The sequence below is a fragment of the Quercus lobata genome, chromosome 8 (genome assembly GCF_001633185.2).
Source record: "Quercus lobata isolate SW786 chromosome 8, ValleyOak3.0 Primary Assembly, whole genome shotgun sequence".
NCBI lineage: Eukaryota > Viridiplantae > Streptophyta > Magnoliopsida > Fagales > Fagaceae > Quercus > Quercus lobata.
The window spans coordinates 57669713-57689445 of record NC_044911.1 but is presented as its reverse complement, the minus strand read 5'-3'; the positions used below and the strand labels follow the sequence as shown (position 1 = coordinate 57689445).

Here is a 19733-nt window from a genome sequence, read left to right as displayed (position 1 = left end):
AAAAAAAACTAATCAATGCTTGGATAAATTTATTTTAGTTTCTAGTATTATTACCACTATAGTCTCGTGCACATATATGGATACAATTAAAAATAATTATAATTATATAATTCAAATGGTATTTTTTTTAGAAGATATTTAAATTATACATGGTATTAGCTTATACTTTTTTTTAAATCATATATTTCTAAAATATGTAATGATTTCTCATTTTACATATATATTTATATATATATATATATTGTAAGGACTCAATTTGTAACGACCCCAAAATGGTATTGGGTTCGTACGTTAAGGGCCCAAATAATATAATTTGTAGAGCGTAGGCTGAAAGGTTAGGCCTTGGTCACCGGACCGTGGTTGGTCATGGTACTCATACAGAGGTGAACCATGTTTGCTCAAGAAGTCTTTCTCCTCGGCATGGCCTGGGAGGCTCTGGTTCTTAGCCTTTTTTCCCAGCCCTTTCTCTGGATTGCTTACTTATCTTTTTATATTAGCCCTTACCCTTCCTCCAACGTCCACGTGTAGGTTCAGCTTTTCAGGGCTGATACTTGTCCCATCAGCCCATACCCAAAGTGGTTGAGGGTGGTTGTAAAAACTAAAAAGCATTGCTCTGTCTAGCGCAGAGTATTTAATTGCAGTAATGGCAGTCTTTCTTTTGTCCTTTGTCGCCATATTGTCCAGGGGTCCTTTCTCCATCAATGTGGAGGTGTTCAGCTTTTCCTTAAACTGTTCCTATACCGTACTTGCCCTTTCTTTCAGGAGCGCATTGGGATGCCAATGACAGAATCATCCTCGACTGTATCTCTAGGCCATTTGGATTTTCACTGTATGTCATCGGCAATATTCCTTCTCGGCTCGGGCCTTGGGCCCTAAAGCAAAGTGGGTCGGGATCACAAGTTCTCTGGCCCCACACACACACACACACACACATATATATATATATATATTTAATTGGCTTTAGATTCTTTGATTTTTGCACTCAATAATTCATTTGTCACAAAAATTAAAAACTTAGATGAACACATGGTGAAAAATTGGACTCTAATTAAAATCCAATTTAGAATCTAATTGAAATTGAACTCTTTGATTTTTACACTCAATAATTCACTTGACACAAAATTAAAAATTAAATAGGAAACGTGGCACAAAATTGAAAATCCAATTAAAATCTAATTGGATTTTCTCTAAACTTTGGCTATTAATTTTATATACAGATGCGATGTATGGCTTGATAAAAATTCATATGTAAGTTGTATTGTTTATAATATAATTGAAACAAAATTATTAAATAAGTAGTATAATAAATTATAAAATAAGTAAATATTTTTTGTATAGGCTAAAAACCAAGAAACCCTCTTTGGGCTAGGCCTCTATCCCAAATTATTAATTTGTAAGAGATGAACCTTTGGCTTAACAGTTAAGCAATGAAAATAGACTCAGATAAGAAAAAGAAACTTTGGAATCAGGACAGATTAAGGACAAATAATATCTTGATATTTAGGGTCTGTTTGGTTTTTTTATTTTTTTTTCATCACTCCTCACTCAATTTTCGTCACTCATCACTCATTACTTAAAATACCCCAACTTCCTACACCCTACCCGTTTGGCACACGTTTTCAACTTCTCATCACTCAATTTTTTCTACTTTTTGTGGAACCCATACCTGAGCACCATGTCAGGCATTCCTATTAGCCTACCCGCCTCACACTATTTCCTCCAAAAACTAGAGACTTCAACCCAGGCATTCCTTTTTTTTTTCTTTTTTTTCTTTTTTCCCTTCAGCCCCCAATACCCACAACAACCACTTCAGTTCTGAGCTTGAAGCACAAACCCACAAAATTCATTAGCATCCTTAAAGCGCCCAGAAAATTCACAAACCCACAACAACCAATTCATTGTCCCAATCGTTGATTTATTTTTTATTTTTTATTTTTTTATGGGTCTGAGATGAGAAAAGCCAAAAGAAAGAAGAAAAAAAAAAAGAAAGAAAAATCGGACCTCCGACAATCTCCACCATCACCAGCGGCAGCACCATTTTATGGGTTCTGTGATGAAGAACCAAAAAAAAAAAAAAAAAGAAAAAAAAAAAAGAAAAAAAAAAAAAAGACACCCAGGAACCCAAACTCACCAAACCTAGTGAAAGAAAGAAAAAAAGAAAGAACTGCAGCGAAGAGTTCATGGGTTCTGTGATGAAGAACAAAAAAAAAAAAAAAAAAAAAGAGAAGAAGAAAGAAAGAATTGAATGGAGTGCAGCGTAGACCAGAGAAAGGAGAGAAAAAAGAAAATGTTTGTGGAGAAGAAAGCCATTAAAAGACCATCAAAAGCAATGCCTCACGTGTGGTACACTGACAGTGGGTCCATGCATGTGGGTTTAATTACGAAAATGTCATTGGAAACTGAAAACACCTAAAATGTGTTTTCAATTTCCATAACTCATCACTCAAAAATCAAAAGAATTAAGTGATAGAAACAAAAACAAAAAACAAACCCAAATAGACTTTTTTTTCGTGGGAGTCACATATTTTGAGTTATGAGTGATGGAAATAGAGTTATGAGTTATAGAAACAACAAATCTAAACACCCCCTTATTAACTCCCCTCGGAATATCAGATGAGCACTATTACAATGGCATGAATACAAGACAAAATTCCCCCAAGTGTAAACAACGTTCTCTCTTTCTCTTTTAGAAAGAATTATAAGGACTTCATGGTGGACAAGTGTTGTGATCTACCATTCTAGTAAAAAACTCTCATCTGTTTAAAATTGTAGAGTTTTAAATAAAAATTGAATACTGACTTAGAAATTTTAAATAGGTAGGAGTCTTTTACTAGAATAGTGGACAAATGACGTGATCTATCATGAGGACCGTATAATTTCTCATCTCTTAGGCTTGGTAATTCTCAATTCCACAGCATGTGTGATCTTTTCCTATTTATAGTTCTAGTGCTTCCATCTTAGTGGTCCACTTGTAGAGTGGATGACCCTTCAGGTAAGATAGTTGTCTCATATTTCCCTTTCCCTCATTTTGAGGATGAGTTGAGTAGTTAACAGGCTATTGGGGCACTTTTCAAAATGGTCATTCAGTCATTAATGCGGCATGATTAGCTAGTATAGTGCATTTAATATGGAGAAGACAATGACTTCATCAGGAAGCTTACATAAGTGAACCAAGAACTTAAATTAGTGTCCATAATTTTATTTTTTTATAGTAAACTTCATTTTGCATAATATCTTGCACACAAATTCATAAGCAAAAAACAATAAGTAAAATAAATTTATTAGGTTAAAAAATAAGCGTAAGTTGCATATTGGGAAAAAAAAAAGTAAAAAAGAAAAATATAACAACATGAAGTGCATTGTGTGGGATTTAATTATAGGGATGACTTTATTGGTTAAGAGAGATTATATCAAAAAGCCATGACATTATATATGTGTGTGTGTGAGAGAGAGAATTTTGATAATATACTATTAGTTGGAGTAGAATTTAAATTTCTAAAATGTAGATAATAAAATTTTATCTAAATTAAATTATTGTTAAATCTTTTATCCCTTAGTCAAAAGTCATGTAACTTAATATTCTAATATAATATTAATTTAATAAGATGCAACTTGAGGAAAAAAACAAAACAAAAACATGAGTTGTGTGAGATTTAAGCTTATAAAATTTTGATGGTAGACTTTTAGTTTTATTTAAATCAAATAGTTGTTAAATGTTATCCTTAATTTGAGAAAATATCATAACAAATAATATAAAATTAATTTACTAATTAGTTGTACTTAAAATATTGATAATAGACTTTTAGTTTGAGTAAAAGTCAAAACATAGTTTTTTTTAGAAAGAAAACATGAGTTATTGTTTGGGATTTAAGTTTAAAATTTTTAATAATAGACTTTTAGTTTGAATAGAATTTAAATGATAATGTTTTACCTAATAGGAATGGTAATAATAATATACTCAAACCAGCGTGGGACGAGTGGCTGAGTAAAATATACTCACGTCACACACCACTTATTAAATGGAAGAAGAACAGTATTAATTGCAAATTGCAACACGTCACATCAAAAGAAGAGAAAGCAACAAATAAAAAATTAAGGCTGTGTTTGGTTGCCGTAAAACGTTTTCCGGAAAATACATATTTTCCGGAAATGCTAATTTCTGGAAAATGAAAATATTTTTGTGTGTTTGGTTGTATTTCAAAAAATTTTCCGGAAAATATTTTCTAGTGTTTGGAAAAGAAGGAGGAAAACACAAAACCCAGAAAACACAAAAGCCACAACCCAGAAAATCGCGGTCTCGCCGTCGCGAGATCGCGATCAACGGCGCGGTCTCGCCGTCGCGAGATCGCGATGTTGATCGCGATCTCGCGACGGCGCGATCTCGCGGTCGACGCTTCGCGAGATCGCGCCGTCGATCGCGATCTCGATCCGACGCGATCTCGCGAAGGCGAGACGGCGATCGACGCTTCGCGAGATCGCGATCGACGGCGCGATCTCGCGAAGCGTCGATCGCCGTCATCGAACTGGTCCGCGCGCGTTCGATCGCCGTTTTGTTCTGGGGCTCAAGCTCGCGTGTTGTGTTCTGTTTTTTCTCTCCCTCTCTCTGCGTTTTGCAAGCCACGGAATTCATTTGAAGTGAAAATGAAGGCAGATTTGCATTTCCGTGGTCAAGGCTTCAAACAACGGTCAACAGGAAATTCATTTCCGGAAAATAATATTTTCCGTCACAGCCAAACGCTCCATTTTCCGGAAATTGATTTCCGGAATTCATTTGAAGTCGAAACAAACGCACCCTAAAAGGAACAAACACATAAACGTGAGGACGTGTGATAGAAGGAAGTAACGAAGTAACTATTTTCACCACCGCACATTCTTAGTGCGATGGTCACTCCACAAGTATAAGTGTTTGTGGAGTGTGAGGGGTAAGGCCCAGGGTTCAAGTCTCCAGGAGGAAGTTTTACATACATATACACTTAGATTAGGTTAAAGTAGAATTCTATCTTGTATAAAAAAAAAAAAAAAAAAAAATGAAGTAACTATTCCCCATCTTCCGCCAAGCTTTAATTAATTCAAGTTAGTACTTTAGTCTACCATTTTAATTAATTTAATAGAGTCATTTACTCTACTATTTTAATTAATTTAATAGACCATTTGACTTTACCAATTTAAATAATGAAGTCTTTGAATTTACTAGATTAAATACATCTATAGAATCTTTTACTCTACCATCTTAAACAAGAGAGTAGTTTGGGCTTTAATTAATTCAATTTAGTACTTTAGTCTACCATTTTAATTAATTTAATAGAGTCATTTATTCTACTATTTTAATTAATTTAATAGAGTATTTGACTTTACCAAATTAAATAATGAAGTCTTTGAATCTACTTGATTAAATACATCTATAGAGTCTTTGACTCTACCATTTTAAACAATGGAGCAGTTTGGGTCCAATGCTTCTAGTGCACTGGATCTGTTGAGATAATGACATGCGTATGGACACGTGTCACAATCCCAATGAGTCCAGTGTCACCGGACACTGGACCCAATCCAAACCCTTTAAACAATAGAGTTATTACCTCTACCAATATAAACAATTGGGTTTTTGACTCTACCAATTCAAATGCATCAATAGAGTCCTTGACTCTACCAATTAAACAAATAAATGGAGTCCTTGACTCTATCATCACGAATTAATTCAATAGAGTCCTTGATTGAGTTGACTCTAACAATTTAAATATGAGAAATGCTAATGGATGTGTTTAGAGCAATTGTTAACAATCTATTTAAAGAAAGTTTTCATGGGAAAAAAAAAATAATTAATATTTTGACAGATTTTTTCATTTCCAATAAAAGTGGTGTCAAAATTTTCCTAAAATGGATTGTTAACCATTACTTTAAGGGCACTTATTAGCATAACCCTTTAAATATTAGAGTACTCTACCAAATCAAATACATCAACGAAGTCATTAACTTTACCATTATGAATTAATTCACTAAAGTCCTTCACTCAACTAATAAAGATAGGTTAATGGAGTCCCAGACTCCACCAACTAAACAATTTGGAGTTCTTCACTTCACTAATTTAAAATGATACGATCCAGTGGAATCCTTGTTGTCCAAATTATTTTTAATGGAGTGGAGTTTCTAATTGCTTCGCATCAATTCAAATGGAGTCCTTGATTCTACCAATTAAATAACTTGGAGTTCTAGATTCCACCAATTTAAAATAATATGATTCAATGGAGTAATTATTTCCAATATGATAAATTCTTTGGGATTCCTAATTCTTCAACCAAAATTGGAGTTTCTAATTCCCAAAATAAAATGATCATAAAATTGATTTGAGAGAAATTTCTAATTCCCAATCTCTAAAGATGTGCATGAATATAAAATTGCTTCAAAAGATTTTTCTTTCTCTTAATTAATTTTAGGGACTTCAATCAAAATATCATTTCTATCTAAAATTCCTACCAAGAAGCAAATGAAAGAAATGGAAATTTGTTTGGACATTAAATTTTTCAAAAAGAGAGTATTTGGTTCAATTTCCATAAAAAACATGGGCCCTTGACTTATCCTTGAGATTAAAATAAATTATCTCACCCAAAAATAAAATTAAGTCAATGCTTAATTAAATACAAAATATTTTATTTAAATGTTCATCACTTGAAATTGAAAAAATCATATTTGAGGTTTTTAAATCTAAAGCCTCAATTTAAGAACGAATTGGCTTGATCCCCGCCAAGGGTACGTAAGCAACCTGAATGCATTATTAGGTGCAACAACAAATAAATAAAAACTCATACCCCTAAAATGAAAAAAATAAATAAACTTATGTATAAAGGCAACGTGGTTGGAACCAAAGGGTCTTCACTTGAAATAAGGGATTGTAATTAATAGATACGTTATCTTAAATGGACATTACTCACATTAATAAAACATTTTTTTTAGAGAGTTTCAACCTATGACGTTTGCTCCTGATAATAACTCTTTACTAGTCGCTAACCCGTGCGATGCACGGGAAAACTATTAGAAAATAATAAAGCATGCATATATTAAAAGACAATTTAAGTTCATGTGTGCTTGTAAGGGATACATACCTAAATAGTTCTTGCGGTATAAATAAAAGCCTTATCTTTGAGATAAATAACTGATGTAAACAAACTAACCTTACATAAAACAAATTAAAAAAAAAAAAATAAAACTGATGTCACGGGAAATTCAGTCACATAGTAGTAATATATAAATCTCTTAAAACCTAAACCTAAACATAAGGACTAAATATATAAACAAACTAACCTTACAAAAGCTGAACTTTATAAGCTAAAATCTATACCGTGCATTGTAGATCTTGAAATGCTTTAGGGCTTCCTACGTCTGGAGAGAGAGTTTGTAGAAACTGTGGCTTTATATTTCTTAACTTGAGAGAGGGGTAAGGTTACTAGGGTTTTGTAGATCTTGAATGCTTTAGGGCTTCCTACGTCTGGAGAAAGAGAGAGTTTGCAGAAACCGTGGCTTTATATTTATTAACTTGAGAGAGGGGTAAGGTTGCTAGGGTTTTGAGGAGTTATAATTTTTATTTATTTTTTTATTTTTTATGCTGATGTGGAAAATTGTGGTGCCTTTTATTTTTTATGCTGACGTGAAAAATTGTGGTGCCAGCAAAAGTTTCGGTTTTATATATATATATATATATATATAGATTATCAGACCAAGACACCAATCAGTTTTTGGTGTAGGCGGAGATTGAACCTCATATCTCTTATACAACTATCAGAGACTTTACCAATTGAACTAACTGGAACCCACCACATCAATAAAACTCATATGCCCAAATATCTATGGGTGAAATTATGTGTTGATGGATTTTATTGTATAATAATTTTTGATAAACAATGTTTTTCCATTTTTATTGTAATTTGTTGAGCTAAGGAAGAATGTGTTTAAGTAAAGAATGTGATTTTTTTCCTTTTTTTTTTTTTTTTTTCAAATTACAAGTAAAGAATGTGATGATGAATGAATAAAATTAAAATAATTTTCAACTTTGCCAAAATGTTAACAATATTTTTTTGCCTTACCTAATAATTAAAACTAGGGGTGTTCACTAAATTGCTCAAACTGCACGTCCACATCCAAACTGACCAAAACCACTCTTAAAATGGAGTAATCACACCACACCACAAGTGGTAGTGAACCACACCGCATGTGGTAGTGAACCACACCGCATTGTGCAATGCGGTGTGCGGTTTTATAATAAGAAAACTGCACAAAATCGCACCACACCACACCCATATATATATATTATTAATTTAATATTATATGAAATAAGTGGCCAAACTAGCCTTAGTGTGTTCCAATTTCACATTAAAAATGGCTTCATTTTAGTTAAATACAAAATCAAAAGTTCAAAACCTCATTCACTTCTCTATCTCATGCTCTCACTCTCACTCACACAAAATCAAAAGTTCAAAATTTTAATATTATTTTTTCGTTTTTTATATATTTGTAGTACTTTTAGTTTACTGTTAATCTGTCATGAATTTTTTTTGGTTGTCTTCTATATATTCGTGTTTCTTTTTATGTTACACACATTATATATTAACTTACTGTCGTATTATCATAGTTATTAATAGTAAACTAGTAATTGGCTATGACATCTTGAAAAATATACCATCTTGAAACTGACCAAACCACACCTTGTACACCATACAGCACCGCACACATGACCGCAAAATTGAGGTGCAGTACGGTGATGGTTTTGGCCAAATCGCACCGCAAAGTGCGGTGCTTAAATTGGCCCAAAACCAGACTAAACCGCATCACAAACACCTCTAATTAGAACCATTACATTCACTAATTCACTTTATATATATATATATATATATTTATATATGTATGTATGTATGCATCACAAAATTCAAAATTATGTTATACTCAAATGTTATATTTGATTTTTTTTTTCAACCACAGTAAAAATATCCAATGTTAGAAATTGAAAAGTATAAGACCTAAATTAGGGTATAAGTAGAATTGTGGAAGTAAAGTACTTCAAATAAATTGTAACTCTTTGACAGTCACAAGTCTCACACACCTCACTAGGTGTAATATACGAAACCCCTACCCAACAAACTTTGCCAATTTTGAATTTTAGTAGCAAAGACTAGAGAGAGATAGTCAGAGAGAGTTTTCAAAGGAGAGTAAAAAAAAAAAGAAAAGAAGAAGGCAAATAGGTGATATTTTACTTCTGTTTACATGACCATAAAAAGGGAAAGTTTCTGATTATCAAAAAAAAAAGGGGAAAGTTTCATTTCATCCAGGTTACATCACATGTATGTATAGTTTTCCTCTAAACAATTGGTTTATCTCATTCTGATGTACGGATGACAATTATTGTGGTAGATGGGGACAAAAAGAATTCAAGGCAAGGCAAGGCAAGACAATCAAGCCAAAAAGCCAAAGCCAAGAATTCTTGAGTACCTACAATAAAACCAAACTAGTGGTACTCTTTCTCATTGGTTCATGCCTTATAAGGTAGAAGGAGAGAAGTCATTTTTCCAATGTGGGACAAAAAGAATTCAAGGCAAGGCAATCAAGCCAAAAAGCCAAAGTCAACGTCAAGAATTCTTGAGTACCTACAGGATATATTTCTTAAATTAAGGGATAATATTTAACATACAAAAATTTAATTTAGATAATATTTATCATCTAATTAACATTATTATTTTTATTTGTTAGGATATATTTATTAAATTAGGGGATAATATTTAACATACAAAAATTTAATTTAGATAATATTTATCATCTAAATTTTAAAAATTTTAATATTACTAAATTAATATTATTTTATCAAAATATCAAGCTATAAAACTTGATTATTAAGGGATAAGCACAATCCAAATTCTTCAAGACGTGATTAATATAAATCTATCCCAATAAACAGTATATATCTTCAATAATTTGATAATCTCTATCTATTCAAAAAAAAGTATATATCTCCATTAATTTGATAATTTCTACGTTGATGACATTTAAATATATATATCAGAATTCCTTATAGCTATCAACCATGTTCTCTTTCTCTTTTTATTTTATTTTATTTATTATTTATTTTTTATTTTTAAAAATTTTTAATTTTTATATGTTACGTTATGTTGAATCAACTTTTTTTTTTTTTTTTTTTCATTCTATTCATATGACATTTTTTTAATTCCAATTTTTATGGGATAAAAACAAACACATTGATTAGATATCTTTAATTTCAATAAGATTTAAATGAATTATTTTTCAAATGAAACTCTACCAATATATATATTTATATATATATATATGTGGGTCCGAGAGGTCTACAATCCGGCCCAAACTCTATCTGGGCTCAGGGCCCATGCCGAGGAGGTATTTTGCCGATGACGAATAATCGATGGTCGGGGTGTCAAGGGGAACGGCTGAGAAACTACCCTGTCCTCGGCATTCCAGAGCTTCAATGGGAAGACCAACATCTTGGTGGAGGCTATTCCCAAGCAGCCCCCTAAAGGGGATATGAGTGGAATGGGGCCCATCGGGAAGCAGGGTGTAGGATTGGATCAAGGAAAATGCGTCCCCTCTGCATTAAATGCCTCTGCCAACACTCAGATCCGATTAATGAGAAAAGACGCTTGGACGGTGTAAGTTTCGATCTGCACAACTAATAGAAAGTAAGAGGGGACGGTTGATGGGATGGATACAGAAATAAGCACCTGCCTGACCAACAAGTGGAGGGCTAGGATCAATCAAGACGGACTATATAATAAAAAGATAGGTGCACCAAGAAAGAGGCTGGGAAAAATGGTAAAAAACCATAACCTCCCAGCCCACCTCTAGGAGAAAGACTCCAAGGGGTGAAGGAAACTTAACCATGCATGAACATCACGAAAAACCCACCGCCTGGGGACCAAGGCCTAGCCTTTCAAACCCACGCTCTACAAATGATATTGTTTGGGTCATTTCACGTGCGAACCCAACACTGTTACGGTTCGTCACGAATCGTGTCCCTACAATATATATATATATATATATATATATATATATATCCCTCTATATCCTTTTTGGAGTGAAACTTATTTTAATATGTGAATGCCTAAATTCCATGAAAATGCATGTATGCATTCTTTTATTTATTTATTTATTATTTTCATTTTGTTTATCTTCTTTAGTGTTATTATTGGTTTTTTGTCTTCAAGTGATTTTAATTAATGAATTCAAAACATTCGAAAAGATTGTCGAGTTTCTAAAGGCTCCTTCTTTGTTTTTGTATTTTGTTTTTATTAAATTGATTAGGTTTTTTGTATTGGTTGCCTTTTGTTTAAACTAATTTTCTTAGATTTGATCTAATTTATATGCTTAGGGTTAGGGTCTTAGAATTAATGATTAAATATGGTTAGAATTAATAGATTAATTTTAACAATTTTCTTATTTGATTTTTATGTTACATCAAATTATCAAGATGTTCTACACGGGTATTCTTGAATTATCAACTTCAATTTTAATTTATAATATTACTTTTTTTAAAATAATTATCAATTTAAAATTAAATTTGGAATTATCAATTTAATTTAATTTTAGGAAGAAATCTTACCCTTTATTTTAGTGAGATAATTATTTACACTTGATAATTTTTTCTTTTATCTTTATTGAATCTATTAAAATATATAATTATTTATACATTTATTTTATAAGTTTTTTCATAAAACCATGCAACGCACGGACCTATAACTAATAACATTTGAAAATTTAACTTTTACCATTTTCCTATGCAAGTGGGGCCCAGCAGCTAGGGATGGCAATGGGGCGGGGCATGGCCGAAGGATGGGATCTTCGTCCCTATCTCACCCCGCATGACGGAGAAAACTTTCTCACCCCATCCTTGTCCCTTGGGGCCCCGCGAAATCCCACCCCACCCCATAAAACTCTACTTTTTGTTAATTTGCCCTACAACTAATACAATTTTTTTAATGAAACCTATTTCATTAATAATAATATACTTGAAATTACAACTAAATTTATCCCATTAAATCAAATCAATTTTTAGAAAAAAATTGAATAATATACCTAAGTATTTAACAAAATAATCACCAAAAAAAAAAAAAAAAAACTCATAATATAACACATAACAAAATAAATGCAGAGAACTACGTTGGGTAGAATAAAATAAACTAATATTGATATATTTGTTTAAATAATAGGGTTTTAAGGTATAAAAAATTTACAATTATAATTCCTTAGCAACACAGGGCGGGGTGGGGATGGGGAGTGGTGGGGGAGGGCTAAAATCTTGCCCCATCCTGCCCCACCACCTTTGTGGGATGGGAAAAACCCGTGCGGGGCGAAGCGAGAAGGGGCGGGCAAAATTTCCATCCCTACCAGCAGTTGGGTCATTAATAGATGCTGCCCAGCTTTTGTTAACAAAACTGATATAAAATAATATATAGGTTCGCTTAATAGATGTCTTTAGAGCATCATTTAATCATTCATTTAAGGAAATTTTTAATAAAATTTTTAAAAAGCTGTCAAAAAATTAGTTACATTTTCACTTTTATATAAATTTTGTTCTAAAATGGTTTATTAATAGATGTCTAGACTCCAAGGACATCTGTTAGTAAAACTCATACTAAATAGGTTCCTAATATATGCATTATTTTTTGCTTTTTATTGCATTGATGTGATTTCGTTATAAATTAACTTTTGCACTCTTACTTTGACTACATTAATGTAGTCGTATTAATGAGAAGTTTTGCCAAAGCAGCTACATTTTTGTGTCATACAAAACCAATCTAATCGGTCCAGTTCATTTTCCTAATTTAGCTGGTTAAACCAGCAAACTTTCGGGTTTTTATTTATTTATATAATTTTAAATTTTAGAGAGAACCAATAGGATTTAGACGAAATTCACGTGGTTTGATTTTTTAAAGTCATGGCTATTAGACTTTTTTCATATCACGCATGATAAATTCATACACATGAAACTTGCATATATACGACAGCCATATGCTTATTTGATATTAACTCGTGGGATATATCAAAATTCAAGATTTTTATAACTCAATGACATTACTTGATTATTCCAACAAGGAGAACTTGAGCGGTGCCCATACTGGCAAAATTGACTAAGGGTATGTTTGGTACATTGAATGTAGATTACAGTAGGAATGGTAATCTTTATTACCAAGAATAAAATGTGTCGTAATGGAATAACTAAATTTATTCATTAGTTTGGTTGTGAGTTGTAATATTAAAATAAAACTTATGATCTATTTTAGGAAAAATCTCATTCATACAATTATATTTCCTAGAAAATAATATATTTTAAATTTGAGAGAGATGAGTTATTTTTTTATGATTTTTTATTTCCATAATTGTTAGGTGGATATGAAAAGTCTATTTATTTGGAAATATATTAATGTTAGAAATTATTACATCTACTAAGGAATATCTATTACAACCATTTTAGAGAGGAATAATTATTCCTCATTTTAAAGAATAGCTATTCATAAAGAATGACTATTCCCTGTAATAAAAACATAACCAAATTATTGAATAACTAAACTATAGGAATAACTATTACATTACAGTGCCTATTACAGTCTACCAAATGTGCTATAATATCTTGACATATGGGTCTCTTATGTAGTAAATATATAGTATAACAATTCCACAAAACACTCCTCTCATCTCATACAAAACGTAGACTCCCCAAACACAACCACAACAATTCAGCCTAATAACGGAAAAAACAAATTGAATATTAGTCAGTAATCAAATCATAGAATATCATACATTTGACGCGTTATTCTTTCCTTTATTTATCCTTGTATGAAATGAAACCTTTTGCAATATTGTTCTTCCTAAAAATAATTAAAGACAAAAAAACAAAAAACATAGACAAAATTGATCTTACCTAATAAAAATTGAAAATTAAGAGGTGGTCCTCATTTTCTCACTCATATGATATGAATACTCATATATCATATTAAAGTCTACCAAACAAGGTAGGTGTGGACATTGGACATTGGATATTATTGCTTGCGACTAATTTGGTAAGCTTTCGTTCGATTCCTTCCTCGCACGTGACCTATCAATCAACACACGTGCACCCATCTACCCATCTACCGCCTTAAATTGTCGTACATTTAACGTTATAAAACGACTATCAAACACCGTTCTTCTCACCAGTCAAACGTACACACCGACACAGATTAACAACAAAGACAAAGAGACACTCTCACACTCAACAGAGCAAAAGAAATGGTCCTAGCAGCGTCTCTTCCAGGAGTTCAGGTCGAACACGTGGCGTTCCCATCCACGGCAAAACCTCCGGGCTCAACCAACACACTGTTCCTCGGCGGCGCAGGTTCTTAAATCTTAATTAATCTTCACTGCAATTTGTATACACCTTTTTTTTGTGTGTTGTATTTAATTTCTTTCTGTTGGTTAGATTAAATTATTATATTCATCGTTTCCTAACGATGCGTTCGGATAAGAGTTTTGAATTTTAAAAACGTATTTTTAAGCTTTCAAAACACCTAATTCTTAAACCTGTTGGGTCAATCTATGTTTTTATCATGATCTCCTGCCTGCACAAAAAAAAAAATCTAAAAGTTTGATGAAAAAATTATTTCACTTACAAATACATGGGTTTCAATCTCTTTTACTATTTTTTAACTGTTTAAACGGTTGTGACAGTTGATAATTTACTATTTTTTTCTTAATTTTTCATTATATTTAGTACGGTTTGTGGTGTTTGCTAACGTGCGCAGGGGTGAGAGGGTTGGAGATTCAAGGGAAATTCGTGAAGTTCACGGCGATCGGAGTGTACTTGGAGAATAATGCAGTGCCGTCGCTCGCCGTTAAGTGGAGGGGAAAGAGTGCGGAGGAGTTGACTGAATCCGTTGAGTTCTTCAGGGATATCGTTACAGGTAAGGGACTTAACTGTTTATAGTTTTTACAGTTTAATCTGCCCTGGGTTCCTTCAGGATCTTCGTTAATTTGACCTGGTCGTTTATGGGCATTTTGACAACTCATGTTTAAAGTTTGGAGAAAAAAGCTAGTACAAGTTTTATTTATTTTTTTGTTATGCTAAAAAAGGTTGTACTCTATAAAGTCTAAAAAAATTGACTCGGTAAAGTTAAAAAATAAAAAATTGACTTGGTAATGGATGTGGTTGAACTTCAATAATAATATTTAATTTGTCTCTATTAATGACATGTTAGTTTATAACTTTATTGTAGTGGCGCCAACAAATTTAGAGGCTTAAGATGATTAATTTAAATGAGATATTTTTGTTATCATTTAAATAATATTTAATTAGTGTTTAATATTATAATTTTTTATAACAAAAATCCATTATTTTTATTTTGTAATATGCTTTTTTTTTTTTAAAAAAAAAAATGCTAAAACTATAGTAAATTTTACTAAAAAAACTTACAAACAATATAGTAATGAATGCGATTAATGACATTTCAAGAAGATAATAAATAAGTATTTGAATGAGTGATATTAAAAATATTATAAATTTTACAATGAGAAATGATATGTCTACAACATTTTTACAACAAATCCTAAATGGTAAGTTGTTACTAGTTGTTATTGTTGGAACAAAAAAGTAATCTTAGCCTTAGTTTGAAATTTAAACCAATAACAACTAACCACATGTGACTTGTTGTAAAAATGTTGTAGACGTAGCATCTCTCTTTTACAATATGAAACTTACAAAGTTGTATAAACAATCACAAAAAAATAATTCAAAAATGTATTTAATAGGTTATTGACTTTTGCATATTATATTAATTGTCACATCAATTTGTAAAAGTTTTCAAGTAAAATTAATAATATTTCTAGTATTTTCTTATCTGAATTATTTCTTGCGATTAGTACACATATATTTGTAAGACCTATATATTTAAAGTTGTTTTAACTCTAACATTAATCAATTCTTTGAGACTTCTTAAAAGTAGAGGAAAAATGTAAAACTAATTTTTTCCCCTATATCTCCAAAAAAATAGATCAATTTTTGCCCTAAAATTTGAGGGTCTTTCTCTAGTAGGAGGCCTTAGGCAATGGTCTAAGTGGCCTAGGCCTAAGGCCCGCTCTAATTGTTATAAAACTTATAGTACTTATAGCACTACTTATAAAGTTTTGTAATAAGATTTTTTTTTTTTAAATAATTATTTTGATGAATAATATGAATATTATTCCTATTCACATGTAGGCCCATTTGAGAAATTCACACAGGTTACGACAATCTTGCCATTAACCGGCCAACAATACTCGGAGAAGGTGACAGAGAATTGTGTTGCCTTTTGGAAATCTGTTGGACTTTACACAGAGGCAGAAACCAAAGCCGTTGAAAAGTTCCTTGAGGTCTTTAAGGACGAGAACTTCACCCCCGGTTCTTCTATACTTTTTACGCAATCACCCAAGGGATCATTGACGGTCAGTATTTTAAATTATTGATTTTTCAAAAAGCTTAAACTATTTTTAAAAAAATGATAAATTTAATTATTTAATCATAATCTTAATACTCTCTTTTAATAAGTGGAGCTCAATACATGAAATTTTTAATATTTTAAATGAGAAGTAAAGTAAAAAATCAATATTTACTAATTACCTATTATTCCAAAAATTTAAACCGTTAAACACTTATAAATTTAATCATTTAACCATAATTATAATGAGTAAAATGTCAATATCCACGTAGCTAATTTTTAGTTTTCATTTGATAATATGAAAGGGTAAACTCTTGTCATTTTAATTCACATCAAGACACATCGTATTTGTATGTGGTGCTGCCTGTTTGATACTTAGATTATTTTGTAATTACAAAAATGTCTTTGTTGTGATGTCCAATATGTCAAATTTTATCTCTTGATTAGTTCTAAAATTGTTAATTCCACGTAGATATATGTTAATCAATGATCCTATTGTTAGTAAGAATGAAAGATAAGTGATAATTTTTACATTTTTCTTCCTTTTTTTTACTATAGATTGGCTTCTCTAAAGATGGGTCAATACCTGAAGTTGGGAAAGCGGTGATAGAGAATAAACTACTATCAGAGGCAGTACTGGAGTCCATTATTGGCAAACATGGTGTTTCTCCTGAAGCGAAGGAGTGTTTGGCTAAGAGGTTATCGGAGTTGCTGAAACAGGATACTGATAAGGTGGCCGAAAATCAACAATGTGAATGTGAAGGTCACTGAAGAGTAGAGTTGGAGGGAAAGGAATAAGTGGAGACAGGAGAGCAATGAAGAATATAGATTAAAATTCTCACTAAGTCCATTTCAAGATAAGTTCATTTTATGGTTCTGATTAAATATTTTTATGATTTTAAAAGTGTATCGAGAATCACGATCATTTAAAATTTTAATATACACTTTTAAATCCAAGAAAAAAATATCTGAACTATAAAATGAACACGTTTGTTCCGTGATTTGTATCTTGGTATTCTCTACTTGTATAAGTATGGTTCAAAATAATTGTGTTTATCAATGTAAAAGTCCTTTATTTCCATTCCTGAATAAACCATTTTAATATATATACATATCTGTGAGATGATAAAGATCCTTATTTCCTTACCCTCTTTACAAATAATTCGCTTATAAGTTATAATTACTGATGAAAATAAATTCATTTTCAAAACACATATTCCACTTGATGGTTAATACTGGTTGCTTCCCTTTTTTCTTTTTCTTTTTGGGATTCATGAGTTGCAGCCTTGAAAGTGCCTTGTTGCTATACAGTCAAGGAATAGGATAGGTTTATGCTGCTTCCAGAGCTGAAGCAAAGCAATACTTACCCAATAACGCGACAGAATGAGAATTTGACATGGTACACACTACACAACAATATGGAGAAGTTGTGGGCCTTTGGCCCTTTGCGTTTGCATATCGGTCCATGGGCTTATTTAGGCATGATCATATATGGACCTGCTTTCATCAAAAAAAAAAAAAAATATATATATATATATATATATGGACCTGCTGGCCCACACCACTGACAACATTTCTACCTCATTTCTCTTTTCTATTGTGGTCTTCAATCAACCAAGAGGAGAGAGTGTTTTTCATTTTCTTTCCTTTTTTTTTATTTTTATTTTAAACAACTCTATCTTCAAAAAGTTGAAAAAAAAAATGTACTGTACACACAATTTTCGTAAAAGATAAATCACACGATCACGAAATAGTGTAACCAATTATCAATTTATATTGATTTGTATATATGTGAGTACAATCCTCTGTATGAATCTTTATAATGAAAGAATACAATAAATTCCTCTGATTCGATCTCCAAGAAACGTTACGATCCGAAGGGGCTATGAAGCTTGATCTTGAATTGTGATGTGATGTCTCCAAGTTGAATGAATAGTCGAACGTGCTTGATTTGATGCGAGGGCTGTTGGCTTGATCTCGAACTAGGTTAAAGGAGAATCCCCACTTTGATTTGAAGAAGTAGGAATAGGCTTTGATGAACAATGGAATTCTTGTGAACTTTAGAGATGACTCTCTATTTTGGCAGAGTGTCGGTAGTGTTTTCTCTCTAAGTGTCCTCATTTTCTCATAAGAGAAGCCTTTATTTATAGGTAACTCAATGGTATTTAATTTGAAATTTTCTCTCAGCATTTATTGAGAGTTGAATTATATATGAATTTAATTTGGTATTTCATTTATAAGAACTTTCTATATAGATCTTTTCTTCTGATGCTGCCATATGGCTTTCTTCATTTGATGTTGCCACGTGGCTTGATTTCATTTGCTGATCATCCATGTCATCATTTAGAGATTAATTTGATCACAAATATTTTATCATGAATGATCGGACGGTTGTGAATTCATCATAAAATTTTAATGTCTACATGTACCAAACTGATATTTGATTAGGGCAGACTATCATGATTTGAGAGAGTGAACTTTAGAAGGTAGTGCATGCATTACGAACATGATATGACTTGCATGAAAAAATGGTAGAGGGATACAGCAAAAGAAACATATATTGAGTGTAAACAAAGACAGGAAATGACTAGAGCATTCACGTCAAAGATGAAAATAGCTAAAATGTCATTTTATAACTCAAAACACTAAAATAGGCTCTACATTAAAGCTGTCATATTTTATAAATACATTAGTAGTTTACTATTGCTAAAACTTACAATTTAAAAATAAAAAATAAAAAATTATTGTGGCAACGTGCATACCCTCTCCTCTCTTTTCTCTTTTTAGTTTTTTATGGCTTTTGTTATGTAGGATATATTATTTTATTATGTTGTTTGTGGGTCCGAGAGGTCGGCAATCCGGCCTCAAACTCTATCTGGGCCAAGGGCCCATGCCGAGGAGGTATATTGCCGAGGACGAATGATCAGTGGCCGGGGTAGCAAGGGGAACGGCTGAGAACTTACCCTGTCCTCGGCATTCCAAAGCTTCAATGGGAAGACCAACACCTTGGTGGAGGCAATCCCCAAACAGCCCCCTCAAGGGGATGTGGACGGAATGGGGCCCATAGGGAAGCAGGGTGTGAAATTGGACCAAGGAAAATGCGTCCCCTCTTCAATAAATGCACCTGCCAATACCCAGAACTGATTAATGAGAAAAGACGTTTGGACGGTGTAAGTTTCGATCCATGCAACTAATAGAAAGTTAGACGAGACGGTTGATGGGATGGATATAGAGATAAGCTCCTGCCTGACCTACAAGTGGAGGGACAGGATCAGCCAA

General features: G+C 32.2%; 1 protein-coding gene and 1 long non-coding RNA gene across 2 annotated transcripts; one reads left to right on the top strand and one right to left on the bottom strand.

Annotated features, from left to right (window-relative positions):
- The first annotated feature begins 14184 nt into the window (after positions 1 to 14184).
- Positions 14185 to 17562, top strand: LOC115957508 (chalcone--flavonone isomerase-like). Its single transcript, XM_031075766.1, has 4 exons — positions 14185 to 14380; positions 14787 to 14945; positions 16238 to 16461; positions 17013 to 17562. The coding sequence occupies exons 1-4, from the start codon at positions 14275 to 14277 to the stop codon at positions 17223 to 17225; spliced, it is 702 nt and encodes a 233-aa protein (XP_030931626.1). The 5' UTR covers positions 14185 to 14274; the 3' UTR covers positions 17226 to 17562.
- LOC115957509 lies at positions 17334 to 18611 on the bottom strand. The gene is made up of 2 exons (XR_004084368.1): positions 18003 to 18611; positions 17334 to 17951 (listed from the first exon to the last, which is right to left on the bottom strand). It is a non-coding gene; the product is annotated as an uncharacterized LOC115957509 (long non-coding RNA).
- Positions 18612 to 19733: the final 1122 nt, after the last annotated feature.

Coding starts and splice junctions, on each gene's coding strand:
- LOC115957508 (XM_031075766.1), top strand. CDS start 14,275: ATGGTCCTAGCAGCGTCTCTTCCAGGAGTTCAGGTCGAACACGTGGCG. Junction 14,381..14,786: donor ACTGTTCCTCGGCGGCGCAG/GTTCTTAAATCT, acceptor TAACGTGCGCAG/GGGTGAGAGGGTTGGAGATT. Junction 16,462..17,012: donor CACCCAAGGGATCATTGACG/GTCAGTATTTTA, acceptor TTTTTACTATAG/ATTGGCTTCTCTAAAGATGG.